The 11,245-nt window shown below is 35.8% G+C and overlaps 1 protein-coding gene across 7 annotated transcripts; it reads right to left on the bottom strand.

The window, feature by feature from the left end:
- Positions 1–2,353: 2,353 nt before the first annotated feature.
- On the bottom strand, positions 2,354–10,089 carry LOC113328285 (general transcription and DNA repair factor IIH helicase subunit XPB2-like). 7 transcript variants are annotated; one of them, XR_003349339.1, is made up of 20 exons: positions 10,028–10,089; positions 9,374–9,492; positions 8,994–9,081; positions 8,694–8,862; positions 8,367–8,589; positions 8,217–8,273; positions 7,931–8,071; positions 7,742–7,822; positions 7,294–7,381; positions 6,781–7,118; positions 6,577–6,652; positions 6,287–6,480; positions 5,761–5,924; positions 5,609–5,681; positions 5,324–5,437; positions 4,860–4,940; positions 4,634–4,693; positions 3,277–3,410; positions 3,029–3,171; positions 2,354–2,922 (listed from the first exon to the last, which is right to left on the bottom strand). XR_003349339.1 is itself a non-coding variant. In XM_026575404.1 (20 exons), the coding sequence occupies exons 4-20, from the start codon at positions 8,843–8,845 to the stop codon at positions 2,829–2,831; spliced, it is 2,163 nt and encodes a 720-aa protein (XP_026431189.1). In that variant the 5' UTR covers positions 8,846–8,884; positions 8,994–9,081; positions 9,171–9,492; positions 10,028–10,089; the 3' UTR covers positions 2,354–2,828. The 7 variants fall into 7 exon arrangements, 6 of the variants coding, with proteins under 6 accessions (XP_026431189.1, XP_026431186.1, XP_026431188.1 ...); XM_026575404.1 differs by having other exon boundaries at positions 3,277–3,360; positions 8,694–8,884; positions 9,171–9,492; XM_026575401.1 differs by having other exon boundaries at positions 3,277–3,360; positions 9,171–9,492.
- Positions 10,090–11,245: the final 1,156 nt, after the last annotated feature.

Here is an 11,245-nt window from a genome sequence, read left to right as displayed (position 1 = left end):
TAAAGGCGAGCATCATTCTTTTGTTTTGTATGTTTACAGGAAGAATCTTACCCCAAGCACTCGTTTTGACATCAGCTGTGGTTTGTTCGTTGATTAGATACACTTTCTGGGATGCTAAGAAGGACAAGGGCAGCTATCTAGGACCCATACTGTTTACCTGTCTCATGGTCCTTATCCTAACTGGATTCATGCAGGTCAATTTCTTATTTTATAACTTTGATTGTTTGCATACATGAAGTTGCCTTGAATTTTCTCATATGAAAGATCAATTGCTTTTGAGAAATTTGAGTTAACCCACTTGTAGGTCTTGCAGTTTGCAGAAAGCTTAACCTAGGCACTGTTAAGAAGTTTGTTTTACATGTTTATAGTTTACTGAAGGACCTTGTGCATAAGGCTGTCAGTAATATTGGTAAGTTCATATTTGATTCTCAATGTATACATAACTATACACCTGTTGGTTGTTAATGTGTACAATGTTGTACACCTATTGATTGGTAAGGTATACATAATTGTACATATGTTAATAATTAATGTGTACGTAGTTGTACACATGCTTCTCACTGTATAAGAATCTTCTAGTTTAGATTTATTTATTTTTTTTTCTGTTTGTACACATGTAGAATAATAATGTGTACATATTTATACACTTGTTTATTATCAACTTGTACGCATGTTTATTGAATTTTAATTTAATAGTGTTGGTGGTGATAAAAGAAGTCAATGTCACGTAGGTGTTGTCAGTAAAGCTAAAGAAATTGTTTCTGTTGTTTATGAAAAGTAGAGAAACATCCAAATCTTGTAAGTGATCTGTACAGTGCCTAAACTAAGGAATTTGTATCAAAATACATGGATTGAAGGTTCTAGTGTGCTATTGATATTTAAGTGGATTTGTTTACTGTGTTGTTTCTGTTCGATTTTAAGGTGGTGGAATCTAAAAGGAAAGTTCAATTTATTTAATGACACTTGGACAAAGAGGAGCTAACCTTCCAAATGGATATGTAACTTGTCAAGCTGGACTTTCAAACCCCAGTTGCAGGCTTGTTCACTGTCTTCTTCTGGTTTTTGAGCTTTTGGTACTGTATAGTTCTTCCAGTGTATTTGAATTTCACTTTTTAATATCTGAATATTGATAGAATTTTTTAAAAGTTAATTAGTTGATTTCAGGGGTGTATGCGGTGTAAAACAACGTGTAACTGCTTTCCTAATCTAGAAAGTACTAGGAAAATAACGTGCAACTACTTTTAAAGTCTAATTAGCTTGCAGATATCATCATTGATGCCAACTGAAGTTTAATTCATGTTTTTGTTTGTCTTCAGTGATAACTTTGCATGATTTCTCGATACCATATCATGACATCCATTAGATGTATGCATGTTTGTGTGCGGTTGTGAATGATTAGCTTTATGCATGTTTGAAGCGGTGTACGTATTGGGGCACCTCTATAATTCCCATGTAAAAGTAGGTTTGTGTGTGGTTATGAATGATCGTTTTTCTGCATGTTTTGCAGGGGTGTACACATTGGTGCACCTGTGTAATTCCCATGAAAAAGTGTGCCAGAGTGTGAATATGAATGATCGATTTTATGCATGTTTTACAAGGGTGTACACATTGGTGCACCGGTGTATTTTCAATGAAAAGTAGGTTTGTTTGTGGCTATGAATGATCGTCTTTAGGAATGTTTCACTGGGATGAATATATTGATGCACCAATATACTTCTCATGAAAAAGTAGGTCTGGGTGTGAGCATGATTGATTGATCTGTTGTGCATGTTAGTAATCTCGTTTTCGGTAAATTGCAATGAATCACTGTACTGGGATGTTTCGAAGCCATATTAAGTTTGTGTAGTAATGCCCACATGGATTGTGTCTCTGACCATAAAATGAGTAAATTTTTATTTTGATCGTTTTCTTGTTTTGTTTTCTTATGTGGATGTTGGTGAAAGGATAATCACTTTCTTTTCAAGCTGCGATTTCTTATGTTCATTGGTTTGTCCTCGATGCATGTTATCTGCTAAACTTACCTCTGCAAATATGGATGTTATCCAACTGGAGCTTGGCGTGGTTGTTATTTTTATCAGTCTGTGCAAATTAGGGTGGTAGTTTGGCTATCATAGACTGGATTTTTTGGATCTTTGCAGCGGTGTACATAATTGTACACATCATTGTAAATTAAAAAATTTTAAAAATGAAAATTATAGTCATGTGGGTACTTTTTTTGTAGCTCTCGAAAAGAGCTTTCCGAATATATAAGTTTACGAATTTTGGACAAACAGTTCAAAAGATAAATTGATTTTATTTTATTATTTAAAATTGCTGATATCATCATGAATCAATTTAGATTAAATTACAAATATTTGGACTATACTGTAAACAGGAATGTTATTTATGTACTTTCCATAAAAAAGGACTAATTTGTACCTAGTTGAATGAGTTAGGACTAAATAATATATTTGAATGGGATTTTGGACTAAACCTTATTTTTCCCAAAAATTTATTACTACCAAATTCGAACCTAACATCCCTTACTGGGAGGGAGCATGAGAACCCTCGTACCCCAATGTCCAAATCGACTTTGGCTTTCAAACTGAAGTGGCTGTTGTAATTCAAGAAGTCTATCACAGCTTTATAATAAACAGTACACTTCCGGTATCTAAAAATGAACACGAAATCTATAGATACATAATTCACAGCCCCAAGACCCGACAAGAGCCATAGAAGCATCCAAGGAACCAAATTGCAAAATTATTGAATTGGAGGAATCCTAGTCCACATGACATACAAATGTCAGCATTCTTCAAATTTGATTTAGTAACAAGTTCGCAAGTCTTTCAACCAAATCGCTTTTTAAACAAGCTGTGCCGCTTGGCTGGGTCCTTGGGCTTAACACTTTTAAGATTACCCTGACCAGGATACTTTCCCTTGCTGCACACAAGTTGAAAAATTCAAGTATGAGAGCAAAATAGTAGGATGTTTTACACCAAATCAAATGATAAACATTTTTATGGAAAAAAAAAGAGAGCCTTCTTGCCTGTATTCCATGTAAACATTTTTGTTTGCACCAGACATAGCACTCATTGATCCAAGAGTGCGGCGAACTTCTGCAGATGTATCATCATATGTATCTTCGTCTAATTGCTCCATACCAACCATGTCATCACCAGAATTTAGTATCTGCACATAACACCCAAAATTACGTCTTAGAAAACACCTGCCTATCTCACCAGTAAACAAGAAAGTTATTACAAAATATATTGAAAGGTAAGAAACCAACCATACCTTCCCGAGAAGATGCAATTGTTCATCACGACTGTGATAGCCTAGATCTGCTCCAGAGTCAGATGGTGGCAAACTTGTGATGATCTGTCAAAGTATTGTTGATCACATTTATAATTACTTAAGGACAATCGTACCTGAAAAGTTCAAACTATCATCGTCCAACTTTCATTATTACCCATTGTGACATTTGGTTTTGGTATGAAGTTTTAAAGTTGACCTTTTATGAGGGAATTGTAAGTGGAGGCATGTTGATGGTTTTGTTCTGCCTCAGTAATCCCCAAACCGAAGCCGGAGTACATACTGGCTTCAGTTTAGATTTCTAACAGTTAGGTGGTAAAATAACTGGAAATGGTTTAAGAGCCTGATACCGGTTTGGTTCTGGTTCTATATATCTACATATATATATATATATATATATATATATATATATATATATATATATATATATATATATATAAAATAATAGAACTTATTCTTATATAAACCCTGCACATTCGACGAATTAGGGCATCCACCTCATATTGGCACACGAGAAAAAATAACGGTTTCTAACAATCAACACTCAACACTCCCAAGGGTCGAAGGATATGCTTAGAATTATGTATTTCTAAAGAGGTGACGAATCCTTCTCAAAATTAACAGTTTTCCTAATCGTAAAATAAGAACCCATAGTGACATAGTAATGCTATGTTCTAAAGTTTCTAAATTGCCAAAGCGAGCTCACAGAGGTTCAGAATCGTAAATTCTTGTCAAAACCCACATAAGCTTTTTACAGGTATTTATCAAATTTATAAACTTTCACATATGCAACCACCAATGCACTGACTTTGTTCAAGGCTTCAGTGTCCTAAAATAAAGATAGAAATCTAACTAACCATCTTCTCTAAGATCTCTATGAAAATGAAAAACCAAAAAATCTTCTACGACCTAAATAAATAAGCAGCTTTCCCTAGTGTCTTATCAAATTAATCCAATTCTATGAAAAAAAAAATCTTGACAATGGCTTGAAAGAGAATACTCCGAGCGATGTGGTTAATTTCTCAATTCTCAATGAAAACAACTCGACAAAAGAATTTTTTCAAATTGAGATATAAACGATATAAACTGCAGCCCTCAATAATATAATGTAAACACTTTTATATCTTATTCCAGGCTAGAGCAAGTAAAGAGATGATGACTTGCTAAATGGAACTAGAACCAGCATAACAGTTCCAATTTCAGTTCGTAATTAGGCACACCTTGATAAGTGTGATCAGGGGACACAAAAATTGATTAAACTTGAAGTTGGATCAAAATAAACCTGTGGAAGCATGAAATTTTGTACACAAGGGGTGAAGAGGAGTTGCCAAAACTGTACCTTAAAGCTGTAACCTTGATCAATCAGAAACTGTTGCCTTTTTGCAGAATAATACATCTCCTACACCAAGAGCAACTTTAATAAACGCATATACACATTACAGACATCGAGATCATTCTTGACTTTCAGAAATTTAACAAAATAAATATATCAGCATCAATGGATCCAGTTAAATGTACAAGAATACAAGGAATATTTTGACTAAACCTTAGCATCCAAAACTTGCCTGTGTGTCAGTAGATACTAAGGAGTAGAAGAAGGCGTTGTACTCTTCTTTACCACCAGCCATTCGATCTTGATGTTTACCCTGTCAAGAGAATGTTATAACTAGTAAATCGGAAGTGGTAAACAAAAATAATCACACAACAAGATAATTTTGAACTGGCTGAATGAGTTGCATGTTTGCTTATTGAGATTTGGTTGTTCTGTTAGTTCCCTGCGCTCAGTAGGACCATTCACAGGTGTAACATAATTATATTCCAATCGTGAGTAATCGCCTGAACTCCTGTGAGCTGTCAAGAAGCATCTTTCTCAGTAATGGGAAGGGATTTTGACGGATTTTGCACAAAACCCTTCCCACAAGTTTTACTTTTCACAATGCAACACCCAATGCACTTAATGTTCTCATGAAGAAGTAGCTTGCCATAACACTCCCTAACAACAAAATTCTGCATATAGAAAGTAAAAAACCTTTGCTCTAAGAATACGACCCAGTCGTTGAGCTTCCTGACGTCGCGAACCGGCATGAGACGAAATCTGGATGATCACATTGGCCTCAGGGATATCTATTGAGTTGTCACCAACCTGCAGAAAACATGACATGGTCGAAATTAGAAGTTGGATTTATTCGCTCGCCAATACAAGATTTAATAGCATTATCTAACACGATGAAACAGAAATATACACAAAAGAGTTACTTGAGAAGAACTGAGTCCTGTTATGCAAAGGAAGACTTTTAAGGCTGAGTGCAGGTACCTTAGAGAGGAAAAGAGTGTTTAAATGTGGACTGTTCTTGAATGTGTGGAGAAGTCCCGTTCTCTCCTGGTGGCTAAACAAACAGACTCCACATTAAGAAAGTAAGCAACCAAAACATGAAAAGTAAGAGATTTCACATATTGATTAACAACCTGGTAGCGCCATAGATCATAGGTTTTCCAAGCTTCCAGGCATACTCAGTAAGCGCGAAAAGATTATCAGCAAAAACAATTATCTTATCACCTCGCTGCTCTTCATGAAACCGTATCAGAAACTCACATGCCCGGAACTTATTTGGATTCATCACATAAAGCGCCTACAAAGAATCTTCCATCAGAAATGTGACGTGCAAAATCAGTCGGTGCAACAGCTAATTGAACTTATAAATATTTGACCGACTCAAAGGAGATATCACGTAACCCCTTCAGAAGTAAATGAACTTCAAATATTTAACCGACTAATGAAAGGAAATAACACATTACCCCTGCAGTGGTATAACGGCGAATGCGGAAACTATTTATATTTGGAAAATTTTGAATCTAAGATGCAATTGGAACTAACAGTTTTGGGCGACAAAAATACTACTAAAACAAATTATGGGAGTAGAAAGTAATATCTTTTCCTGGTATTCAGATCCACAGTGAAAATAGATCCAGTTGGAGAAAATATAAAAAGGACCTGTCTTTTCTTGGAGTTCGCGTCTTTCAAATATTCGGCATAGAACTCCTTTGTCATTGGACACCATACTTCAGCACATTGTACATTTGCAATAAACCCTCCCCTTACCAAGTCCAACCAATTGGCTTCATACAATTTTGGACCAATAAGGAAGTTCAAATCCGTGATACGTTCATCTTCTCTCACTAGTGTTGCTGTAATATGAATGAAGAAAAAATAAATTATTTGAGAGAGGAGAGGCAAAATAGCTTTTGCAAATACATGGGAAAAGCTAAGGATTGAACATCCACCAGTGAGTCCAAGCTTGCAGTGTGATTTGGTTATACTGATGACTTTGCGGAACATGTCTGCAGGAACCACATGTACCTACAGATGAGGAATTGCAAGAAGAGAGAAACGATAAGAAAGTTCCAAAAGAGGCTTGGTTATTATAGCAAAAATGATTTCCAAAAATGACTGTAGGTCAAGTAGATACAGTTAAAACTAAAGCTCACCTCGTCCATAAGAAGCAATCCCCATTCTCTACTTCTTATCTGTTCCATAATTTTTTCAGCCTCTTCAGATCGCTTACGACCATAAGCAAGCATGGCATACGTGGCCACCAAAATACCAGCATTACCACGAAAGGTTCCCTTATTCTCAGATGTGAAAGAAAATATCTGGTCATCTCTAATAGTAGACCACAATCTAAATTGATATGCCCATTGGTCCACAGAAACGTTATTTGTTGCTAAGCAAAGGCAGCTCTTGCGAATCCGGCAAGCTGCGGAAACTCCAACTAAGGACTTTCCTGCTCCACAAGGAAGAACAATGATTCCTGATCTTGCTCTACCTGTAATTTTTTAACTGGTTATATACAACCTACCATACATACATTTAACATGTTGCATGGAGCTTTACTCAGGGCTGAAAGGATTTCAAGAGCATAAGGATGGGCTATCTAAATTCAATATTAAAAAAAAGATCCGAACATAGCAAAGATGTGTGTCATCTTAAAGGAGACTCACCATTTCCAAACATTTTACTCAGACTCTTTTCCTGGTATGGTCTTAGTTGAGCTTGAGGCTTGAGTTCCATGTTCAAGTCAGGGTTAACCTGCATTCACAAATTGGCATTAATAGTGTTACACCCCTCTCATAAAACAAAACTTTTAAATTAAGAAAAAGTTATTGGTTTCATAGATGTCCATCTCTTTTTATGTTTTGCCCCTACTTTTTGATGTAAACTATGAACATTAAATTATTTTTAGTGTAATATTACTGCCATAAATAGGGCCGTTTTAAGGAAAGCGTCATCTAGGAATTATAAATTTGCCTATATAGATGGACAACCTAAAACTAATGTTCTGCCTATATAACTTGGATGGAGGGAGTAGTATTCAAACATATTCTATTTAACTAAACTGATGTATATCTCACAAGAAGAACGCAATGCATTTTATGAAATAAAACTCACTGTATCATTTCTGAAGTCATACTCCTCCAACATAGGGTAATTTAAAGCATTCGGCAAACAACGTTGCTTGACATTTTCCACCTAACAGAGTCAAACGGTTAGTATTTTTTAGGTTGTAAGCAAATGAAGTCTATTCGTGAAGGATTTTTACAAGGGACAATTGGTTTGGGCCCAGAGAATGACTCTAACCTGAGCTGGGTCAACTTCAAAGCTATGCGTTTCTTTTTCTTCAGCGGCTGCCAACTCAATTCCATTTAGCAACTCATCATGCGCACCTGCTATCTCTTTTACTGCTTTGGCAATTGTGATAGAATCAGTCCCACTTGAACCCTAGACAAGATAAAGTGAGCGAAATGTGGAAAGGGGGAAATTAGCAGAGCTAGCCAGCAATGTTATCTATCATGTGACTTAAAGACACACATTCTAAAAACAAAGTTAATATGATATATATATATATTCAACATAAGGAAGACACCTCAGAAGAAAGCCTTGCCCGAGAAATCACCTCATCCCGCAACAGCGTCTTTATTACCTAAAAATAAATAGAACAAACCACTTGACTAAGTAAGCAAACCTACACAATGAGAAGTAAATATGTAAGTATTATAAGATGAAGGGCTGTTGCCTCTGGAAATGAGGATTCGACAAAATATTGGTTCTTCTTGAGAACAAGCTTCACTTTCCCATAATTAGATGTAGATGCGTGGATGAAATCAATCATTTCCTTCGGTAAATTTGTTTTTGACAATTGATTCAAAACTCGAATGATGGTTTCGGTTTCAAGACCAATTGATACCGCAGCATATAAAGAATGAGGGGTTAAGTTGTATTCGTGCATAACTTCTGGTCTACAAATCACAGAATAATAATCAAACATTAATAATTGTTGTTTCTTCTTTAAAAAAAGATAGGCAAATTCAAGAGTCACACATAGGCAAATTCAGCAAGGTACCTGCAAACAGGTTCAGCAATTGCAATGAGGAAATCATAAGCTTGTTTGTACAAAGGTGAGAAAGTCTCGAGGACGATTCGACCATCAGCACAAGCCCATATAGGACGATGGACATGATCAGGTTTCAGTTCAAGTTTGGTGAAATCGTTCATTTTCACTTTTTTCTCACCTTCAAACACAAAATTTCAACTCTGCAAAATCAATAGAACACCACAGGGAAAAAAAAATCTCAAAAGAACAAGACTCCTGTATGAATCTACTTTAGTAATAGAAGAAGGAACAAAAGCCGAGGAAAATCACCTGTTACATATCAAATATGGCCTGATTCCTTTGTTTTCTATGCTACAAGGGCACATCCATTTCTTGTTTGCTCTCACTTCTTCGATTTCTGGCAACATACAGTTTGACAAAGCTACATCAATCAGTAAACTGACTTAGTAAAATTAACAAACACCTTATGCTCACAACAACACATACTGAATGAATGAAAAAGAAGAGACGTATATATGTTGCTTTCCAGATAACAAAATTTAAGCCAACAACATTACTGCCCTTAAGTTGATGAACATGGGTACCAATCTTTTTGAAATATGAACACTGTTGACTCTTGTAACCAAATAAGCCACTAATCAAAATTAAAAGAAGCCAAACCAAACCCAGAAAGAAGAAATCAAAGATACTTATGAGTTGTGGCTAATTCATTGAGAAGTTTCTCAGAATCCTCAAAGAAAGGAGAAACAACTTCAAACACAATATCTGGTAGCTGTTGTAGCTGAGTAAACTGATCGTCCAGAAATCCCTAAAAACAACCACACCAGCCCCATCATTAAAACCCTAAACACAAAATCAAGTAAACAAAAACGAAAAGTAAACAAGCCCATCTTTAAAAACTAACTTCATGAAATATAGTAACAACTTAATCAATTTGTCTTCTTTGCATATGACCCACATCCAATCTTTCTCTGCTGCTGTTACTGCTTCTATATCTCTATAGAACCAAATTACTTAGATTTGGGTATTGTAGAACAAAATCTAAACCCTAAAAATAAAACCTGAATCTAACAAACAAAGTTGAGCAAACTGAATCGATTTATAGATTATGAACAAACCCTAAAATCCTAATACAGATGATGAACAATCCCTAAAATCCTAAATCGACTTATAAAGACGTACAAAAGTAAATCGAAACTGAAATCATACGCCGACAAACCAATTAAAAGTAATATTGGAACAACAGAGAAGAGATGGACGAGAATAGAAAAGAGACGGAAGAGATAGTAACATAGAAGAGACGAATTAAACGAGATGGTGACAGAGAAGAGGGGAGAGCAAACCTCAGTTCTTCGGCGGAGAAAAAAATGGGAGAAGGAAGACAAGGTGAAATAAACAACCTTGGTAGAAGGGCGGCAAGGATGATAGCAATGTCTCTCTAATTGGTTAGGGGGTGTCCTATGTGGTTGTTAATTGACTAGATTACCCTTTTCATCTCAAAGGGACTAATTTATCCTTGCTTTTGTGGTTGAAAATACTGAATTGTCCTTCCCCATTATTAACCCAATTCAAACTAATTTTCAAAACAGTTTTTTTTCTCTACTTCATCTTCTTCTCCTCTTCTCCACCACCATTAAAACTTATTTTCATCGTTCCTCTTCGATTAATCGGAGAGTTGAAAAATTGATAATCGTTTATTTGAAACTATATTAGAGATGCCGAAGAAGAAGGTTGCTGAAGATTGTAGCGGTTCTAATGAACCAAATCCTCCATTAGGTCAAGAACATCAATTTGAAACTCCTCAGCCATCAAAATCATGCACAATGACTTATATAAGGTATGTTTCGAAAAAACCAGTTAGTGTTTAGTCTATTGTGTTTAATTTAAGTTAGTTTTGTATGAAAAATTAGGGTTTTGGATCGAAATTGAAACTTGCATGTGAGGTTCGGTTGGAAATAGCCCACATACCAACCGTACCTGCAAATTTTGAAGAACATACGGTTGGTTTCAACCCAAATACGAACCGTACCTTGAAAAAATTGAGATTTAGGTTTAGGTACGGTTCGTATCGAAACGTTAGTTAACAACCGTATATTCTCCTGTGTATGTTTGAAATTTTTAAGTTCGGTTACAAAATTTTGTTGAATTACCAACCGAAGTTGGGTACGGTTGGTATGAAAACCCAAGTTACGAACCGTACCTGGGTCCGGTTTGTAACTTAAAGCACATTAGAAACCGTATATTGTCCTGTGTATGTTAGAAGTTGTTATGTTCGGTTAAAAGATTTAGTTGAATTACCAACCGAAGGTGGGTGCGGTTGGTGTCGAAACCCAAGTTACGAACCGTACTTGGGTCCGTTTTGTAACTTGATGCAGGTTACAAACCGTACTTTAGCCTACTCAGAAATATCTTTGTGTTTTGTTTTCCATATTATTTTTTATGTTCTTAGTTAATCAATCAATTGTAATGCTTCTGTAGGAAAAAGAGAGGAAATAACTTAACCCCGATTGATCATACGCCCACCCCTCGTGGTGACGAACATTTAGGATTTCATAACAGAG

This window comes from Papaver somniferum, unplaced genomic scaffold, assembly GCF_003573695.1.
Source record: "Papaver somniferum cultivar HN1 unplaced genomic scaffold, ASM357369v1 unplaced-scaffold_107, whole genome shotgun sequence".
Lineage (NCBI taxonomy): Eukaryota > Viridiplantae > Streptophyta > Magnoliopsida > Ranunculales > Papaveraceae > Papaver > Papaver somniferum.
The sequence above is the reverse complement of the archived record's forward strand: the minus strand, read 5'-3'. Positions and strand labels throughout refer to the sequence as shown.